Source organism: Tympanuchus pallidicinctus, unplaced genomic scaffold (assembly GCF_026119805.1).
Source record: "Tympanuchus pallidicinctus isolate F22 unplaced genomic scaffold, pur_lepc_1.0 scaffold19, whole genome shotgun sequence".
Classification (NCBI taxonomy): Eukaryota; Metazoa; Chordata; class Aves; order Galliformes; family Phasianidae; genus Tympanuchus; species Tympanuchus pallidicinctus.
In genome coordinates, this window is record NW_026294710.1 from 4,012,617 (window position 1) to 4,034,796 (window position 22,180).

General features: G+C 42.3%; 1 protein-coding gene across 1 annotated transcript in view; it reads right to left on the bottom strand.

The window, feature by feature from the left end:
* Positions 1-17,065, bottom strand: part of CDHR3 (cadherin related family member 3) — a 33,748-nt gene extending 16,683 nt beyond the window's left edge. Inside the window, exons 1-9 of the mRNA XM_052680932.1 lie at positions 16,897-17,065; positions 14,353-14,555; positions 11,526-11,694; positions 9,307-9,392; positions 8,452-8,546; positions 8,256-8,360; positions 4,048-4,196; positions 2,564-2,753; positions 1,069-1,237 (exon numbers count right to left, since the gene is read on the bottom strand). Coding sequence (XP_052536892.1) covers positions 1,069-1,237; positions 2,564-2,753; positions 4,048-4,196; positions 8,256-8,360; positions 8,452-8,546; positions 9,307-9,392; positions 11,526-11,694; positions 14,353-14,555; positions 16,897-17,005 — 1,275 coding nt within the window. The 5' untranslated portion in view covers positions 17,006-17,065. The remainder of the gene's footprint in view (positions 1-1,068; positions 1,238-2,563; positions 2,754-4,047; positions 4,197-8,255; positions 8,361-8,451; positions 8,547-9,306; positions 9,393-11,525; positions 11,695-14,352; positions 14,556-16,896) is intronic.
* Positions 17,066-22,180: the final 5,115 nt, after the last annotated feature.

Here is a 22,180-nt window from a genome sequence, read left to right on the forward strand (position 1 = left end):
TAGCAATAGTTACTCCTTGAGCTCAGGTGTGCAGACCTATATTAAAGGTATCAGGTTCAGCCACAACTGTTTATCCAGGAACCAAATAGCTACTAAACAGTGGCTCATATAGAGCTTCAAATCCTAATCTCCTGAACTCTCTCTCTGCAGGAGCCTCATAAATTCTGGGGCAGTGAGATTAAAGCACAGGCATCCACTGCTTTTTGTCTATCGGAAAACTCCTGGAGAGATGGGACGCTTCAGATAGCCTATTACATTACACAAGCACAGTGATCAAAGAGATGACAACAATCGTATCCTGTGCAGCACTGAAAATGTCTTGTGTGCTGGCAGATGAAGCAGCTAAGGATGGTGGTCATTCACATACATGCTTCTAAGAAAAAACTAGCGTTAGTCATACAAAATCATTTTACTGCACCTATCACGTTTGTCTTTTAGGCAGAATGCCTGTGCTCTCTCTACAGTTCATGGGGTTTCTTTTTTCTGTATTTGTCTGTGGTTCTTTTTAAAGCAGCAAAGCAACCGTCACTGCACATGTCCAGCAGCTGGTGGGGATTCTGGCAAATGCAAATTTTACAGTAGCTATTAGCATAAGGAAGTCATATTTTGACACGTCAAATCACACAAAGTACAAATCCCACCACACTTTTGTGAATATTTACCACATTTACCATATTGCAGTCCTTCACATTGGAGAGAAAGATCTTCCATGATCTATCGTGAATAAATAGGTATGAGATGGTATCAGATTGCTTTGCTTAACCATTTCAAAGTTGGTGCTTCACATGCCCTAAAAAACTTTTTTTTTCACTCCTATCTAGCACTTTGATTTAAAACAGCCCTCTGTCTTCCAAACTCTGTAGGATCCATAGAAACCATCCTATTAAAGGGTCTGTAGCTTACATCTAATCAAATCATTCTCACCAACTCACTCTGTTGCAACATGAATTACAGTAATTCCTTTTTCTTGTATAGGCAAAAACTCCAAAGTAAGAAATGTCCTTTGTGAAAACTCATAAGATGCTTTCTACAGCGAGTCCACTTGACATAAAGCTACAAATGACTGACCACAAGTCTTCCGGACTCAGCAGACTCCAGAGCAAAGTTGTTGCTTCCAAAACCAGATAATCCAGTGAAACTAAATAGATTGTTTGGTGGATCAACATCAATATCTTTACAGCTGTTTCTGAGATCAAGAAGAACTATCCCAGCAGTAGTATTTTCATTTATTTCTTTCCTGTTTAAAAGAAACATGTTTCCCATCAGAGCTCCTTATATTTCTCCTCTTGAATTCTTCCTATAGTCCATGCCAAAACATCGACGTACTTCCATTTATTTTCTAAATGAAATCCCAGATCTAAATAGACAACAGCTGATGAAGCAATCTAGAATCTGAACCATATGCTGTGGTGGATAACAGCCCCATGTAATGAGCAGCACACAGACCCAAAACCAAGACCTTGAAAATCCACTGAACTACAGAAGGCACCATGAGATTTTAATGCTCAAGATTATTTCAGTTCCTGATTTGTATTTCAAAACATCTTTACAACACTCATTTTTTCATTACATTATAATGTTTTCCTGATGAGAAGTTCATTCTTTTCTACTTAACTAATACCTGGATCATTCTGCTGCCTTGTAAAGCTAGTGTTTCTGGCCCTGCTGTTGACAGTGATGGTCTCAGTGACGCATGTGATGGAACTGGTAATAGAGGGTGCCGATTTTATCTTAATCAAGAAAGTAAGACATAAAAGAATAAAGAACTAACTGAAATGCCATTATGCCCTGATGTTCCCTTGTACAATCCCTATATACAGTCTCTCATTTCTCCCCTGAAGACTTTTGCCTCATTCAGATGAAAGTTTGAGCTCAATGGACCGCAGAGACTGTTGTGCTGTCATCATGGACATTGGAACCAAGCAGTGCTCTGAAGAATTGGATTCTTTTCCTGCTAGTTCATAAAACTACATGATTTAAACACAAGACATTTATCTTAGCTAGTGAGCAAACAATTTAAACAGACACCCACTAACCAGGAATATCTCACTGCAGAGGCCTTGGCATGAGATGCTGGATCTTTATTTGCAGAACAGTCCATCTTTGGACTGTACAGTCCAGTACTTTGGGAACTACCCTATGCAGTGCTGTGCCCCCTACAGCATGGGACATCCAGCACTTCAGATGGACAATTTTGACCTCAGTCTTTCTGTGAAATTGAGATAATGTCATATCCTCATCTACAAACATAAGCCAGCTGATCATCATAGAATCATAGATTCTTTAATGTTGGAAAACACCTTTAAAATCATCTAGTCCAGCCACCAACCCATCCCCACCACGTCCACTAACTGCACCCCTCAGTGCCACATCTCCATGGTTCTTGAAAACCTCACAAAGGCCTCAGAGAGTTCAGAGCCACGGCAAAGTCCATGACTAGTTTACTTTGCACAGACATATATGACAAGAGGCTCTGAGATCTGAGGACCCTAAGCGATGTGCCCTACACTGGGCACTGGGCTGTGGCAACAAGGCAGTACTAAGGCAATCAGAGCATCAGTACCTGAAGGTGGAGGGATTGCATTCTGGTGGGTTGTCATTGATGTCTCCAATGATGACTGTGATCTCCATTTCACTGGAGTGCCCCACACGAGGGCTGTCCTCCACCCGGATTATCATGGAGACATTGGGATGGAGCTGCAGGGGAAGGACATCGCGGTCGATTCTCCCGGATACCTGCAGCACTCCAGTTGCTGGGGAAAAGCAGCCAGCAGTTAGATGCTCACCCTCAGGGGAGGCAGTAAACACTCGTGGCGTACTTGTGGGAGGACGGGGTAGCTCAGCAGACAGGTAGCAAGCTGAAGTCTTTTGTTCTCCAGAAATTATGACTGGTTTAACTACTTTTTAAAATGATACAAAATGGCTTCGATAGCTCTGCGTAAGCCTGTCATAGATAAATACCCACTGCTCAAAAATACACCAGTGGCAACCTCAGCAGAGGGCTTGAAAAGCACTTAGATTTCATTACACTCTCAAGGAAATGGTGCAAGTCAGAGCTGAGTGCACTCACCAAGCAGCAAGCACAATGAGCAGGCCATGCTGTCCTTGTTCTCTAACTAGTGAGATGGCTTAACTTTCTGCTGTTGTATTTCAAGCACACTTCACCATATCTAAATCTACTCATATATCAAAAGATCTGCTCTCGGCTTGTGTCAAGTGCTCTGATCAGCCATTCAATTAATTACTTTTTCAATTCTGTTAGCTTCTATCCAAAAAAGAGAAGATTGTTCTGGCAGAACACAATACTGTTGCCAGAGTCCTGAGGAGATAAAGGAACAGTTTGTATATCCTCTACCTTTTGGAGTGTAATTGAGAGGGATAGTAGCAATGCACAGCCAAAGGGCACAGGGAATCTAAAGCATGTGAGGATAATCTTGATATCCCACAGCTGGGTGGCATATTCTACCACTGTGATAAACATCTTTAAAACAATTGCAGATGAGGGACAGAGCTGAATTACAGCTCTAGGAGCAAAATCCTCAGGACAGACATGGGTGCATCCCAGAGAGCATAGGGACTTGGGACCAGCACACAGGAGATGACTCTTTAGAATGGCCTCACCTGAATAGGGGCATGGATAAAGCCATGAAGCTGAGCAGCAGATTTTGTGCATCACAGTGCTAGAGCAGATTTCATGTAGGAGAGAGCAAGCTGTGGTCCAAGTACTTGCAGCCATTGCAAGAGCCCCAGAAAAGTACTACAACTGTTAGAGAAAAAGGCAGCTGATTCAACTTCCACTTAAGGAATCATCAATCTCCAGCCATAAAAAAACATTTGTCAATAAATCACCTTTGGTTTACTTTCTTCAATATATTTTACTTAATTTTATTCAGCTGATGGAAGAACTTGGCTCTAAAAACATGCTGAGAATTTCTTTTTTATAGGGAGAGACACTAAAGAAAGTCAGAAACAATCAGGCAAAAACATCTTCTGTGTGGCCACTCTCTTTTTCGAGAGAGTCAGAAAGTATGTTTTTGTTTGTCTTACATGGATTTATGGAGAAATATGTGTCAGAAGACTGGATGCTGTAGAAAAGTCTGCTAGGAGAGTCTTCATCATCAGGATCTTTAGCTGTTATATTGGCAACAACAGTTCCTGGGCTTTGTTCCTCAGGAATCCTGTAGATTCTTTGTTTTCTACAAAAGAAAGCAACATTCATTCAGCAAAAGGCCTGCCTGTGTTTGCAAGAGCAGCTGAGCACAGACTTAGCTGAGCAACCAATTGTAGAGGTAAAGCATTTGGCCATGCTGAGCTTGGAGTTGTCACAGTCAATATCCCAGTCAGTGGTTCTGCCAGCTGGACTGCAGCAGCAGCTGAGCTGCAATGTGTGCATTAAGCATGACAGAGCTGCAAAAATAACTGTCCTTCCCCTTCTCTGCAACTTTTTCATAGTGACTGCAATTTGACTTTCACGGAATTGTGGAAACTGAAGATGGACAGGGCTGTTCAGTCAAGCAGTCTGTCTCCTTGCAGAACCACCAACCTGTCATTTCCTGTAAATTCTGTTATTTTCCAGGAGAAAAACAAAAATAGAAGCAGTAACAGTTATATTTTGGAGTGAATGCTGGAGGCATATGAGGTGCAACAGCATTACTAAAAAGCATGAGCTACTCCTCAGGTAGAGGCAATAAAGAACATTCCTGTGGGTGCCCTGCTGATGTCCCCGTGATGTTGCTCCAATTTCCCAACGTCTGTCTGATTCATTTTAAATACAGATGCTGTTTGTCATGCCAGTGCTCCCAGATTTCCCATGTAGTGAGTTTTATGGCTCAGATATGGTCTGGCAGACAATTGTGTAGGATTGTTTATAATGGTTGCAACTGAATGTGCACATAGGCACTAAAGTATGCACTTATGGTACTTGACCCATGTGCTAAAACAGGTATGGACAAGTATACGAAAACTGTGCAGACTATGTGAAAGGTGGTTTATTCTCCTGAAGTGCACAAACACAAAACATCTACTTCTAAAAGTCAAAGGGAGTTGAAGACGCTGAATGGTTCAAAGAAGCATTAGGAACACCTTTCAAGACAGAAGCCTTTTTGTGCATTTCAAACTGTGCCACCACAAACAGACTAGTGCATAGTTCCTAGTTCAGGAAGACATGAGCCCTATGCCCCAGAGAGGAATCACAACTCTGACCTCTCTCTGCAGCTCTATCTTCACAGCCCCGCCAGCCTTACATGTACCATTGCCTTGTCGCCACCAGACAGATCTCTCAGGAAGGAGTGGGCCATTCTCAAGAAATGCCTATTACACTGAAGGCTCATACAGCTGGGCAGGAGCTGGAGCCATCTCCTACACAGCCATGTCTGGACTGTGTCCTGTTGTCAGAAGACCCACCACTTGCCAGTCGTATTTTACAACACAGTTCAAGCAGACCTTTTAGACACTGTAATATAATTGCGAAGAAAGCACGGATTTGTTTTCTTGCCCTCTGTTTTTTTGACTCCACAAGTTTTCCACTGATTTTAGCAGCCAGAATTTCAAAAGGGTGAATGCTGATGCAGTGTTGTGAACACCAAAAACAGATGTGCCTGCATATACCACGGGAACAATTAGAAAGACCCTTTGAAACTCTGCTCTTGACAGCTTTGATCAGGAGAAAATAAAGAAGGTTTGCTAACTTGTCAAGTTTCCCAACTCCCATCTCAGCACTAATTATTATAGTGTCAGAAAACACATAGTCCCAGCATGCAGCTCACATTTTAGCAGGGTGAGGGCATGCATGTGCGTAGTGAGGACAGCTCACAGAGTAATTTAATTTCAAGCTCTTTACAAACTCGGCTTCTATTTTCGGTCCCTCTAAGAGGGAAAAGATTCAAACAAATACCATGCCTTATTTGTGTCATACAGCAACTGAGTCTTAGACATTAGGTGTTATGGATACTCCACTCACCGTCTTGAACAACTAGATAAATATTTAAAAGAGCTCCTTCGGCATTCCAGACATAAAGATAAATAAACAGAAATGGCAACATTTGGATGAAATAATCAGTCTAGAACACAATGTGCAATTGTTGGCACTGGCAAGTGGATTCCTGCTGCTTATAAAGCACTCTGGATAGAGCTGTTAACCTTTTTCATACCTGAAGTTCAAGCAACAACAAAAATACCCATATCTTTCTCTAATATTTCATTCTTCCATTTCTCCAGGTTCTTTATCGCTCTGCCACCAAGGTCTGGATCCTTGACCTCAACCTACACAGCACCCAGAGAACTGCTCCAAACCAATGCCCAGTGACTTCTTGGCGTGGTCCAGGTGCTACATGGACTTAGAACCATAAACACTGGAAAAGACCTCTAAGATCATCCAGTCCAACTGTCCAACTACCACCAACATTACTCACCAAAGCATGTCCTTGAGTACCACATCTACACATTTCTTGAACACCTTCAGGGATGGTGATTCCATCGCCTCCATGCCTGTTCCAACTCCTCACCACTCTTTCTGAGAAGAAATGTTTTCTAATGGCCAACTTGGACATCCTTTAGCTCAACTTGAGGCCGTTCCCTCTTGCCCTATCACTGTTACCTGAAAGAAGAGGCCGACCTCCCTTGTCACAGCCTCCTTTCAGGCAGTTGTAGAGAACAATAAGGCCTCCCCTGAGCCTCCTCTTCTCTAGACCAAACCATCCCAGATCCTTCAGCCACTCCCCATCAGACTTGTATACCAGACACTTCACATCCCTATTGCCCTTCTCTGGACATGCTTCAGAGCCTCAATGTCTTTCTTGTAGTGAGGGGCCCAAAACTGAACACAACACTTGAGGTGCGGCCTCACCAGAGCTGAGTACACCCACCTCCCTGTCCAGCTGACTACAGGCACTAGCCTTCTTGGTCACCTGAACACACTGCTGGCTCATGTTCAGTCAAGCGTCAGTCAACACACCCAGATCCTTCTCCTCCATGCAGATTTTCAGTCACTCTGCCCCAGCCAAGCCTGTAGCAGTGCATGCAGTTGTTGTGATCAAAATGCAGAACTTGGCACTTGGTCTTGTTGTAGCTCATACAATCGGCCTCAGCCCAGTGATTCAGCCTGCCCAGATCCCTCCGTAGGGCCTTCCTACCACACATAGATTGACGCTTCCTCCCAGCTTAGTGTCATCTGCAAACTTACTGATGGTGCTCTCAATTCCCTCATCCAAATAATCAGTAAAATACTGAACAGGCCCCAGTACCAACCCCTGGGGAACATCACTCGCGACCAGTCACCAACTGGATTTGACTCCATTTTACTCCCTGGGCCCAGCCTGCAGCCAGCTCTTTGCCCAGCAAAGAGTGTAGCTGTCCAAGCCTCGGGCTGCCAGCTCTTTGCATAGGTGGCAGGTGAGATCTCACCATAAATACTCCCCCTGGGGACCTTCTACAGCCTCAGGATCAGAAGACATAAAGAGAACATCTAGAATCTAATTAGTGTCTCACACAGAACGACAGAGATAAATCAACTGCAGAATCAGACTAATTCTGTAAGAACTGTGCTTGTCAACTTCCTGATTCAGAAACCATTTGTTCACTGTGCTTCCCACCACAAAAAATAGCCCCCTGGTAGCACATAGCTATTCTTTTCTATTTCTCAAATTTTCAACAACGTTCTTTATTTCAACTAAAGCTCCATTTATTTTCAAAAGCTATTTCTGACTTCTGTGTTATGATACCACAATTTCCTGCTTATGACAGAGACAGGAATGGCAATGTTTCAAAGAGGACTAAGGTCGTTACAAGTGTGTGTGGCTGAGGAGAAGAGGAAAAGACAGATCAAAAGTGAGACCTTCTTATGTCTAGACATTTCTGCATGAATAAACATTATTACAGAGAAACACACATCTGCATGAAGAGTTCTGTATGATTGTACTCACATGGGCTAGAACAGGCCTTTGTCTAAACTTGTCCAAAGGTCTTTGCATAGCTTTGACCTCTACTTGCTAACAAGTACAACAAGCCTGTTTGGCTGCCCTTAGCGCCAGAGCAGAACCTAGAAAACTTAAAACTAATAAAAATACAAATAATAAAAAAGGGAAATGAAAGCAAATCTTTTCAGTAAAAGAATAGGAGACATAACAAAATGAAAACACTGTTCTTGGTAGTACTGTGTTGCTGTATTAGTTTGCCCTCTGTGACAGCCTCCCGGTGGTGCCAAGGCAGTAAAGCTATGTAAATCTACATTCTCAGTGCAATGGAAGTTTTTCACTCACGTGGTAAAGTAAGGGCTTTCATCATCGATGTTAATTATATTTATATTCACTGTTCTAGTAGAGTTTAGTCCTTCTGGATCTGTCGCTGTTATATTTAAAAAATAGCTGTTAAATAAGAAAACAAAGCAAGAATCACTCTTTGGCTACATAGAAAAGCATTGCCTACTGCAAGCACGTGAATAAGAGAAATTCTCACCAGTGTGGATCCTTCTCGTAATCTATTTTTTTTCTTGAAAAAATGTCTCCATTTTCCAAGACCTGGAATGGCACTGATTCAGGGAGTGGTGAATACTGAAATGAAGAAGAGAATGAATTATTTTCTCCATCATTTTGTTTGAGCATCCCTCTGGTCGTGACTGCTTTGTATAAGGGCCGAGGCACAGCACAGTGTCTGACCCGGAACTGCATGATGAAGCATGGAAACACATAGATGCATTTCCCTCTTTGAGTCCAGCTCCTGAATGTGCTCTTTTATGTAACAACACCCAACAGGACAGAGCTGCAAAACAATTCTTAGCTAATTGCTGCTACTTTTCTCCTTTCTGCAAACAAAGTTATCATTTCCCAGGGATTTTTGCTGATATCCAGAGTATTTTCCAATATGTTAATCCATTTGCTTAACTGAGGGTCACAGTGTGCCCCAGGATTGTCACAAAAATAAGATTCCATTGCCTTGTGACCAGTTTCCTTACTGTCTCATATGAAAGAATTTACATTGTGACATAGAAGATTAAAAACTATACATGCTTTCAGTCACTATAATCTACTAAAAATGTTCTGAAGCCATTTTTTGTTTTTAAATACATGATTCCTGCTGTATCTCTGATTAACTGCATCAAATTCTGCCTTTAGTGCCCCTTAGTTTTGGAATGCTGAGAATTCAAAATACAATTTGTGTTCAAACATTGAGGCTAGATTTCCTCAGTTTATTATTGACAACGCTTCAACCTTTTCCAGTGTTCCTGATGATGAAGTGTGTTGTTGGAAGAGGCAATTAGCACTTCAGATGCAGCGGTTGATATAATTTCTGGTTTTTTTTTCCTCAGCTTACTTTGAGTTCACTGTTTTCAGGATCTGTTGCATTGACTCTGTAGATGAGTCCAGGAGGCATTCCTTCCAAGACATAGATCCTCACAGCTGCATGGATAGAAGTGCACACAGTGTTAATTGCACAATAATGAAGGGCACACTAGCAAGAAGACTGACATTCTGAAGCTGTCTGGGTGCATTACTGTCTGATGTGTGCTCTCACTTCACCAGCCCCTATCAAAATTCTCACAGGAATGAACACAAACACTCAAAAGATTAAAAGGAAAAATGTGTAGACATCCCTCACTGATAGTTGAGACAGACTGATCTGTAAAGAAGGTCTTCCCTGAGCTGCTCAATGGGTATGGAGCACAACCACATTTTGTAGATACATGTCTGTCTCAACCATGCAGATGGAGAGAACGTGATCTGTTCTCCATCCCCATCCCCTTCACACCCTCCCCTGCCCCCTGCCAGGAGACTTCAAAGCCTTTCCTCTTCATTTATACTTTTCCTTTGCATCTGTGGAGTGAATACATGGTAGACGGCCTGTGCTTAATCTCCTGCCTTACTTAGAGTAAGGGGTATTCCTCCACAACTTTGCTGCCCCACACTCAGCCACCCGCAGCTGGCTCAGGCACAGTGATGAGTGGAACAACAGCTCCTTAGATCCCATTATTTGCTTTCTGCCCTTTGTGTCTGCTGAACCTGGCATTTCTGGACTATTAATTGCTGCTGTGACCCCTGCTGACTGCTGCTTCTCATCACGGCAGTGGGAACCCCAGAGCAGCGTAATGAGTTGTTCCCAGAGGACAACAATACAAATATAAGGTTTAATGAGAGGGAGATGCTTTTTAATAACCAGCGAATGCGCAATTAGTGTCTAATTGTGGCTGGTACTGTTAACTACAGCCATGCAGTTAGACAGATCAGACATCTGTGCTCACCAATTTATGGCAGCTCTAGCTGAGAGTTAAGCTGATGCACTTATTTGTAACAAGCTCTCACGTAGTATGTTTCATGCTGTGCCAATCCCCTTAAGTGTCACATTTAATTATTATTAGATTCCATCAGCACCCATGATATACAAGACAGCCTCAACACTGAGAAGATGACACAGCCTCTTCCCTCGGGGAAGCTAATTTGCCTTAGAAACTAAATGTTGTATGGAACGGAGCACCCACATGCTCATTGGCATTGGAGAAGTGGCTGTGCTGTGGCCGTGCTGTGCTGAGCTCAACCTGGGGACAGCCCAGCAGAACCCACACAGTCAGCTGCAGCCCGTGTAGCACTGCCATTCTGGGTCTGGGGGTTGGTCAGCCCTCCCAAACACCTACCGTGAGCAGATGAGTGTGATATTCTCATACTAAGAAAAAAAAAAACAATATAAAGAAGAAGTTTTTTACAATAAGGGCAGTGAGGCACTGGAACAGGTTGCTTAGAAAGGTGGTGGATGCCCCGTTCAGGGTCAAACTGGACAGGGCTCTGAGCACCTGATCTAGCTGTAGGTGTCCATGTGCACTGCAGGGGAGTTGGACTAGATGGCCTTTATGGGTCTCTTCCAACTCAAATGATTCAATGATTGTACAATCAAATGTCCTTGTGCTATTGTGGATCCAGACACCCAGCCTCGTTGTTGATGCTGTTGCAGACTTTTCCTTTTTGCATTTTTGTGACCTGAAAGCAAACCTGGTTTCCTGTGTGTGCGAATTTTTGCACAGCCACAGCGTACACTTCTTTAAATTTATCTTCCCTCTCCAAATCTGTCCAGTTTCAACAAACTACTGCAGCATGGATCCATACTGTGTAGGCTGCATCCCTATCAAACTTCGGGTTCACAATTCATATCTCTAGGACACTTCATCTCATTAAAAAGAAAAAAAAACACCAAAAAACAAACAAACAAAAAGATAAAGCATGCAAATATAAATAAAGGAACATATAAAAAATAATACTGCTTTTATCTTTTTCTTTTTTTTTTTCATTCTTCAAATGTATTTAAATGTCTTAATCAATTTTAGTCAAATCTTCAAGAAAAATAAACGAGCATTTCTGGAGATGAAGCATGCCAAATATTTGTGTGAAATAAAGTTTTGATAGAAACATCATCCTGTTCCACCTTTGTTTTCCTATGGGAAAATGTTTGGACCACTTTAACTACAGGCATTGAGTGCTGTGAAATTATGTATCTGATGCCATCTTTTTGAGTGCTGCTCTTTTCAGATGCCACCATTATCTTACTTTGAATTGCCATATTTCCCCAAAACACAGGACGTTCATTCTTATCTGCTACTTGGACAGTTAGTGTGTTGAGGTCAGTCCTCCCAGCAGTATCTTCAACAAAAATCTGTAAATCAAAGCGCTTTGGCATAGTTTCATAATCTAGGATAGGGTTTCCTGTGGTAACAACCTGAAAATAAAAATCAATGTTGTTAGCACATCATGCAAGAGATGTAAGTTACAGTCTATAGGAGTGAATCTAAGGAACATCAACAAGCAGTGAGCATTTTAGATAATCTTCCACTTACTGACACAGCTCTTGCCAGTGCAAGAAATGTGAGGAAAAAAGGACAGGCAGACCAAAAAGTTGTGGCTTTGTGGAGCAATGCAAGGACTTATTGTGTGAGGGACAGTCTTTGGAGCAGAAAGCCCGGCAGGAACTGTCCTGCCCTGAAGGCAGAGTGTTGCCTTCATGACCACAAGCACATCTCCTTTGCAGAAAGGATCATGCAGCAGGAGTCTGTAGAGCCCAGCAGGAACAAGGCCCTTCCCTTTGTAAGTGGGTCTAGGAGAAGACTTGCAGGAAACCACAGGAAGGAATGAGCTGCAAGAGCACACCGCATGAAAGTGAGACCAGAGCTGCTTGGGGAAATTGAACTAATTAAAAATTAACACAGTCCTTATGTTTTGTAAGCCTGATAATGCAAATATTTGATTTGTTGAGATTTTTTTGAAAGGCTTCCAGCTCTGCACATCACCCCTTAAAATAGAAGGTGATAATCAAATGGCTTGGCTTGGAAGGGAGCCTCGAGTCTACCAGTCCCTTTCTTGTGCTGGGGGCCCCAGGCCTGGACGTAGGCCTTGATCAGAGCAAGAGCAGTATGCTGAAAGTTGTATGCTACAATCATCACTGTGAAAGCTAATAAAGAAGCAAGAACTTTCCTTTCTTGCTACAAGAAAAAAAAATGCAGCTGCTAACTTTGTGAATCTAGATGATCTCTTTTGAAGTTGCACTTGTGAAGAATGGCTTTGGACTGGTGTAGGCTTGAGTGGTTTACTCCGGTTCCAGGCAGGAGCAGTGCTATCTGACAAAGGCAGCATCCACACACCTGAAGCAGCTGCAGATACAGTGAGCAACATCTTGAGTCACTCCATAACTGCCCACCCCTCACTCCACATGGAAGTCTCACTGCTCCTTGCTTTCCCCTTCAGTCCTGGGGAGCAGAGGGAGCATCACATCAAGATAGCTTTGAGCACAATATATTTTCATTCCCTCAGCACAGTGTTTACATCTCAGTAATGAGGACATTCTCAGAAACCCCAAAGCATATCAAGAAGTGTGATACTGCCCAGGCTTGCTGCAAAAGGGCTTGGTTCACAAATACAGGAGAGCCTGTGCTAACAGATACTTACCTAAGCTGTAGGCCCCATACCTTATGTACAAATATTGCTTGTATCTTAGCAAAGATTTAGTGGCAGTAAGAAGAGCTGAGGAATCTCATTTTGGACCACATTACTCTTGAAAAATGTTGTACAAATCCGCTAAAAATAGTGTAAATAAATAAAAGTATCAAAATTCATCAAATAAATTAACTAAGGACACTCATGAGCATTTATCCTTGCCTTGTGGGTTGCCAGTCAACTGCTAACTTGCACAACTGGTATGTAGCTTTCTTTATGAATTTCTCATGACTGATATTCACTGGCTCAAACACCTCATTCCAGTTCCTCAAGTGGGTTAGGAAACCCCAATGCCAATTACTGTTCAGTCAAGTTATACAAAGTCCTCAGAGGCAATTTAAGTAATGGGACTGTGGTAAGAATGATGATGACAAGCTGGAACTTTGGAGCGACAGAGACTTTTAGCTATTTGCAAGGTCATTCTTCCTTCAGATTAGTCTTCCAGTCCCACTCCTCAAGAAGCACAGTGCTGCACAGCTTGTAGATGGCACAGGACAGGAATGAGCAGGCATAGGAAAGGACTATATTTTGCAGCAGAAGGGACAGCTTCAATTCAAAATGATACAATACAGCATAGGAAGTGAGAAACTTTCAAGAAACCTCCTCGTAAATACCCAGAAAAGCATAATAAATTGTTTTTTAAGACTCTACTCAGTATGTATCTGTATCTTTTAAAGGTGCTCAAGAGCATCACTGTTGAGATTCAGGCACACAAGTGGGCTGCAATGGGGTGACAAGCATCATGCCTCTGAACACTCTTTGCCAGTGGCAAATGTGAGGCAATGCTTGCTAATTTATCCAGCAATGAAAGCTAGCTGGAGCCAATAGAAACTGTCTTGCATTTGACACAGAACAAGAGCACCCGATCGATAGAAATAGATCAGGGATGTGTGGAAGTGTGATAACTTTGTACCTCCAAGTGACTTCCTCATGGGTCACAGCTCTCATTCAGTGTTAAACACAGCTTTGATCTGACTCAGCTTACACTGTTTTGGAAGTGAGTCAAACTCATCTCAGTTCTAGGTGGGAGTGTCCAAGCAGGAGCTCCATGTGATTTAAACAATCCACTTTAAATTCACAGGCAACTTCATATTAAGTAGGTTGAAAAACTTACAGATAACTGCAGATAAACCCACAAAACAGAACTCTGTCCTATATACCCTTGTGATTATTGTGATGAGTGGTTTCTGCCTAGATGCAATTAATTGCAATCACTGTTGTTACTCGTTTGTCCTATCTACTGCAGTACGTCCAAATAGCACCACAGTCTGCATTTACAACACCTTTCTGATTAACAGATGAGTCACTGTGCACTGCCAATTCTCAGCAATCCAGGAGCCATGAACCAACAGGACGGAGCATTGCTCAAACTGAACAGAAAACTCACCCTATATACAAGATCTCCTGTGGATACAATAGCAAATGCTTCCGTAAGTGGATTCGAATTTACTATGGTAGGATGTATTGCAACAACTCCAGAAGACAATGGAGAACCAGTCACATTGAAGGTATAAACGGAAACACCAGCTGGTGCATTTTCTTCAACAGTACTTGTTGCAGGTAAGCCCCTAAGCAGTGGGGTTCTTCTTCCTGTAAGATGAAAATGATTGAAAAATTACTTCCAGGAGACCCAGACTGGCAAGAACACACAACTGCTGCCAGGAGGTGTCACTGAGCACAAAATGCCCTTATTCTCCTTTTGCTGATGAAATGTGGTTTGCACTGCAGTAAGCCCATTACTAATGGCAGCAGAATCGATCTTTTCTTTGATTCAGTACTGTGCTATTTTCACCTCAGATAGCTGATGTTTAAGGAGTATTGCCTTCATATCCCCAAACTGGCAGCGTACCTCAATGAGACTGAGAAGGACAGAATGCTGATGGCTTATCCAAAACACTTGCCAAGAAAGCTGGCTGCTGTTGGTAAAATTTTCCGTGCACTGCATGCCAGGACAGCAGTGGACCCTGCTCACCGAAAGGCCAGGCTGCTCATATCCCAGCAACTACTGCAGCAAAAGTACCATGAAGTCTTTCTTTTGCTGGGCAGCTGCAAGGTAAAAAGCTTCTAGGGGGACTGTTCTGAGGTCATCAGGTCTGCAGCATGTTTGCACCTGGGTGCTCAGCCTGAGTCTTAGGAATGCCAAAGGGAAATATGCTGTGTTGCAACACCTCTGAATGGTGGGAAGGAGCCACGTCCTTCTGCCCCTCCGCATGTGGCTGAGGAAGGATGGCCCACATCAGCCCCCGGAGAAGCCCTACAATTGCCATTCCTCAATGGTGGCAGGGCCTTTAATCTGCAGGGAAGAAATCAGCTCCAAGAGTTTCAAATGGCATTAGAAGAAGCCTTGGTGATTTTTGCCCTAAACTATCAAAAATCTTGTTTCTCTGACTCACTAGTGACATTTTGGAGCAGATTACAAATGATTTGTGTTTGTGTGACAGACACTGCTTCTGTTACTGAACTCTCAAATAATCATTCCCCATAGGACCAAAGACCCTGGGTCCTAGTGTCTTTGCTTCCCAATAAGCAAACGCAATAGTGATAGGTGAGTCCATGAGGCAAAGCATGGAGTACGGTCCCTCTTCCCTAAACCCAGTGAAGGACTAAGCTTGTCTCAGTGTTCTTAAAGATTCCAGAAACCACTGTCAATAAACATTGCCTTTGTAAATGAGATTGTGCTGAGAGTGCTTTCTGGGAATACATCACAAATGGAGCTGAGCTCTGAATGTAACCTGTGGGCAGTGTTCAGTATCTAGAACTTAAAACAAGTCAGTTCATTGACAGAAAGCATTTACAAAGTCTATTAAATCATTCATAACATTTAGAAATGTAGGGGGAAAAAAGTTTATATTTTCATATTATCTCTGAATGGTTCCTTGGCTGTTTACTCAGGATTCGTCTTTCTAAACCATAAGTGCTTGCTTTTTGCTCTTTTTTTTTAACTGAAATTTTCTATACTGTATCTAAATGGTTTCTTCTTTCAGCTGATTTTACAAAAGCCCTCCCTCTTTTTCCACAAGTCCTTGGTTACCTCCTCACTTCACTGCATGAACCGTGCTTGAATAAATTTAATACGCTATTTATCAGAATTACCAGTCCCAATCATTAACAAATTCTGAGCCCAATATAAAGCAGTTATGAGAACGGCTTTTGGAAGTATATATATATTCAAGCCCTAATTACCTGTGATTCATTAACATTTACAGAGGGCTTGAGTCATATCTTCAAGCTATTCTCTTCCCGTAACCACATAGGTTAGACAAACTGTTCTTCAGGACCAGTTTAGATTCACATGCAGTGGCAATGCCCTGACAAAATGCAGGGGGGCATCAAAGAAAACACCAAATACTGTCAGGTTTCTGAGGATTGGAAAAATTCTTTCAGTTTCTTGAGAGCAAGTGATGCTACCTGAGAAGACAGCTTGCTACAAGCAACTCCATCAGTGACACAGATTGCAGTTTGTAGATCCATTTTAAGTTGCTAACATGTACGTATTGGCAAACTTTTTGTGTTTTTACACTGAGCAAAAATACTGATATCCTCCTAATATTCTCCATAAGTGTTTTTCTGTTCAGCTTTACTTCATCAAATAGAAATGCTAACAATATTTGAAGGGACAATGCTACCATATTAAGAGTAGATAGCATTTCTGGCAGAACTGACCTCCTTTCCCACTCCAAAACTGTCACACTGAGCAGCAGCTATTGCACACTGAAGTGCCTCTTCCACAAAAAAAGTCTTGTGAGAGGTCATATTCTCTTCATTATACTGCTGCAACCACTGCTGTAATCTATTTCAGTAGGAAAATAATTGTTACTTGATTTTTTCCATCTGTGTCTGATCCCTAAATATGTATTATAAAGTTCCCAAGAGAAAGTACAACAGCCAACAGTGTTCTAATTTTAGCAGTGTAATGAAATCATGTTCTTACCAGATACTACTACTCCCAGCAAAATGAAGAGAAGGAACGTGCTCTTCATCGTCTTTACAACCCTGTCCTTCGTGTCCTCAGGATGCCAACTAAAGGAAGACCATGGCATGTTTTCCCTCCTTTACAATCAGCTCCACCTAAATTCTTCCTCTTTGTCATGTGGCATGAGAAATGAAACACAGGACTGTGTCTCTAAGGGAGTTTCTAAACACCGTCAGCTTGTTTGCTTGTCAGGGAACTGCTCCTTGCTCACACTCCAGCCACAGACCTGGGCCACACTTGAGAAACCAGTCATGAATAATCCTTTCACTGCAGTGATCTTTTTTATTGAAGCATTATGAAAAGAACCTAGGAAGTTCTAAATGGGGAAATGCTGCACTGTTTTCATAGCTCTGGCAAATGAGGTGCTCTCTTCAGAGACCAGGATCAAATACTCATGCTTTCTTTCTTACACCAGAAACCTGACGTTTTCTCATTTCACCAGGTACCAGAGAACTACTCGGAACATGCACTGTATACCTGGAGGTGAGACTGCAGCACATGCACGTGACAAAATCAACTTTGCCATAGCTGTCTCAGGAACAGCATGGACCACTGATTCCTTGGGTTGAGCATTTAGACACTAGCCCACAATACACTTGTGCAACTTTTACTTGTTTGACCTAAGGGCAGTCCTAGCATTTTTGGTGAAGCGTATTATCGAGGTGGTACTAACACTGGAACTGGTGGAACTGGATGCGATATAGGTGCATCATTATCAATTCACAGAATGATTCAGGTTGGAAGCGACTTCTGGATGTCACCTAGTCAAACACCCTGCCCAGAACAGGCCCAGTTAGATCTAGTTGCTCAGGAATTTGTCAGGTGGTTCTCAGGTACCTCCACACAAACTTTTCAGCTCTGCAAAGAAGTTGGAGCTAGTGATTCAGGTTTTACACAGCTCTGGAGAAACCACACCGATCTGTGAGCTTCTAGATATACCTCTGGAGGGTTCTGCATGATGCTGTGGCTGTCCTGGTGATACTGCTTCAGGGAATTTGTAAGAAACATCCATTTGGTGCTTCTAGTGCCTGCTGAGTCCAGATATGGCCTTGGCCTACAAGCAAATGTGGTCACACTATGTCACCTGGAAGCACATGCAGCACCACGCTGTTACTGAGGAAGCTAATCTTCCACTGCCCTGGGAAATGTGGGCCTAGATACTATATTAGAAATATATATGTATATATATGGAAAACCTCACCCTCAAATGACCTAATTATGCTGATAAGATATGAACGCATATGTATTCATAGCAGAAAAAAAAAAAATCTGACCTGTTCCTTTACATACCAGGTCATTGCCCAGCCCTTCACATGCATTTCTTGGGTCTGCAAAGATGCTTTTGACCTGAACAGACGTGTCACAAAGATGAGGTCTGTGTGCACAGACATAAACAAGGCCTGGGCAATAAGTACATAATGATTTACAAATTACCAGAACAACATGAAACTGCTGCTAGATTTTTTCCCTCCTTCTAGTTGTGATGTCTAATATATCCCATTATATTGCTATTTATCTTACTCTTAGAAGAGCTAAAAAAATCAAAGGCTAAATTTTAAAGCCTGAAAAATACATGTTTACATTTGGTTAGCATTGACTTTGATAGATAGTTCCCATCCTAAGCTCCAAATAGCCAAACCATGCGAGAACTCAGAGATCACAGTTTTTTAGCTTTTATTTTCTTTCTCTTCATTCTTTGGCTGCTTTGGGGAGTTTGCTGGTAGTGGTGGTAGTTTGCTTTGTTGTTTGATGTTCTTTTTTTGCCTACAAATACATACTTCGACATCTTTGTTTTGTCTTTCCTTTGTGTGAGAATTCACATGGATCTACTTTCAACAGGAACTCAGTATCCCAAGATACCAATCAGACTTCTCCCTGCACATCTTGTGCCAAAGACACCGTAGAGGGACCCTGGAGACATGGACGGTACAAGCATTTGGAAGACATACATGCTTAAAATGCCAGCCTCTCTCCAGCTTCTCCTGGAAGTGCAACAACTTTCAGGTGCTGTGTGAATTCCCAGTGGAACAGTTAATATGTTTTTTCTTGAAATCTGTCTTCATGGCTTACAGGTATTCCCTGATAAGCCACCTGGTTCAAGCATGCTGTGAGAAGATCCCACAGAGGTGACCAGGGAGGGAGGGCTGGGGCGGGGGGGGGGGGGGGGGAGAACAGAGCAAGGGAGGAGGGGACAAAGAGCAGCTGTAGAAGGAGTGCCTGTGAGCAGAAAGGGCTCTGGCTCTTTCTTCCTCCTTAATGTACTGTCAGTACCTCTCAGTACCTCCTTTGGCCTCTCTTTTTTGTATTCCCCTGCTGAGATGGTTTGTGTGGTTCCCTGATCTGTCCTGCCAGGTTGTGAGGAATGCGAGAAAGATGCCAGAGTTAAGAGAGCCTCAAATTGGGAGAAAATCAAATAATATCAATAAGTAAATCCATATTGGCAAATATAGAGGTGCTGAGGAAGAGATGAGTTAGTAAAGGTGAGCAAGGCAGGAACAGCTTGCTGGCAATGAGCTCTGCTGCTGCAGGAAGGACAGGGATGAAATCTGTGGGGTATAAAGCAGCCAGATGAAAAGAGGTCAGGGCAGTGCAGGCAAGAGTGCAGCCAGGGAGTTTGCAGGCGAAGCAGAGGGAGGGAAAAATTAATTGGAGCACATGAAAAGGTCAAGGAAGGAGCTGAGGTTTTAATCATTCTTTGTTTTTCAAGATGATCTGAAACCTGAGCATTTTAGAGCACTGCTGAAAAAAACACATTTCTGAAAAAAATGTCTTCTGGATTATCAGATAAAATGGAGAGAGTGAGAGGAAGGTGCTACACCTTTCAAGAAATTAAGGGTCTTTGTTCAGGGAAAAGACCAACAGATCAGCATGAGAGAGGCTGCTCCCATTTTAGGCTGGGATGCAGAGATAAAGCACATCAAAATTGAAGATATCAGGTAGAAAAGAGCAAAATCTAACATGCAAACTTCCAATTGCCTGTCCTCAAGAAAATGAGGGATTTTAACATAGGCCAGTGTCAGAGAAGCAGTCTCCTTGCATAACAACATGTGCAGCTTCAGGACTCTTTTTCTGTGCACTTAATTTTCAACAGCCTTCTAGTCCATTAACAGGAAAAAATGTTCTCTCGCTTTTCAAATACATCAGAGGTTCGAGACATAATTTTCTCATTAATGGCTATTTCAGCCGGAGTAGCGGCTCTCTTTTGTGTAGCCAACCCACAGGAAAAGAGGCATTTTGCTCTTACTGCGATAAATACCCACTAAGAATTGAGCAGCTTAATGAGAATTTTCCCACCCCTGATCCAACTTAAGGTCAAGGGTATTTATTGGTATTTCACCAGTCAAATTACTCAGATTGTCAGCTTTTATTTTCCTATCCTCTCTCTTTAAACAGTACAGCTTCTTCATCCGCTACCTTGGTAACCTTTCCTAAAATATTAAAAGAGTACCTCAGCATCCTACACCAAAAACTTACGCACCATTTCATTTGACTTCTCAGCTAAAAGCTTCCTCTGTACTATTTGTGAGTAACAAGAGCAAGCTAAAAGCCATGAGTATCCAGGCTATCTTAATCTCATGATCCCAGCTTAGCAAGTTTAGTAACCGATCCCATGCAATTATGTAAAAATGTCCCAGACGGATATCTGGGCCATCTGTTTTCTAACATTGACTTGTAGACACGTAAATGTTATCAAGTCGTCTTGATAATTAACTTAAATGTCTGTTAATAAGAAGCACTACCATCACATCAAGGGCTTTTATGGCATTCAGCTTTAAGTAAAGGACAGTCTTAAATCTGAGTAAGGACGCACAGAAGCCTGAAAACATAGTTGTTGTCAGAACTGAAAACAACAGGATGGAGGTAGGCAGTGGATTGCAGAATCTCATAATCATAGGGGTTGGATGGGACCTCTGAAGATCATCTAGTCCGACCCCCTTCTAAAGCAGGTTCACTGCTGTAGGTTGCACAGAAAAACATCCAGGTCAGTTTTCAGTATGTCCAGAGAAGGAGACTCCATGACCTCTCTGGGCAGCTCCCATTTGTGCCCATCACCCCTTGTTCTGTTGCTAGGCTAAAATGAACCTGGCCTCATCTATTTGATACCTGCTCTTGAGATATTTATAAGCACTGATAAGACACTGAAATTAGTTCAGTAAAGCTCTAGACACAGGAACATATCCTAGAATCCTTGAATGGCTTGGGTTGGAAGGGATCTCGGAAATCATTGAGTTCCAACGCCACTGCTGTGGCCAGGGTTGTAAACTGCCAGATGAAGCACTGGATCACATTGCCCAGGACCCCATCTGTGCCCGTATAACTGAGTTCTCCCTACAGAGAAGTCAAGTGACTTCTCCAGGCCCCCGCAGAAAAGGAGTGCTAAGTTCAGTAGTGCTAATTGTAAGATATCATGACTTCAAACAGCATTTTGTTGCAAAATGTTTTTCCCTGTGCTGTTTGTTTGTTTCAACAAAACATTAAAGTTGTGAAGCACAAGCTTTGTTATTCACTCAGTTGAGCAAAAGTAGATGCTACCAGAAACTACTTTGTGTTCTGTGGTTCAAGATCAAAAAGACATGGTAGTTTAGAACATCCATAACCTGCAATAAATGCTACCTCTTGTCCATGTCAACCACGTATGTAATTTGGATTTTAATCATGTGAGCTGTCTTTAAATTCCTATATACATTAAATGCAGTGAAAAAAGCACTGAGGTCAATGAAGTCTCCTGAGTGCTGGAAATTGGATTGGGGTCTGAGCTCATGTGGTGAAACCTTGTACCTTGGGATACAGTATTTACTGCAGATTACAAATTTGTCTGTTACTATGATTGCCAGGCCACCTGGGATGATTGGTAAATATATAAACAAGGACTTGAAGTAGCAAATTATACAAATGCAACAGGAAAGAATGCTCTGGGCAAATATGGGTGCAGAAACTCTGAGGTTTCTATGTACACAACGTGATGCACTTCACTTTGGCATATACTTCAATATACCACCAAGAATTATTTAAACAGGCCTTTGCATCACAAACCACACTGCATTCTGTCTATTTTATTCAGCAGAAGGGATTGATTACACTCAGCAAAAATGACTTTTTTGCACAAATAAAATATTTCTATATTCACTATTTTCAAAAAGCATATGGAATGAACAGAAAAGTGTACAGCTGGGCACAGGAAGGGGGCTCACGTGGTGGAGTATCACGCAAGGCGGGTTGTTTCTTAAAGTTAAGTTCCTCC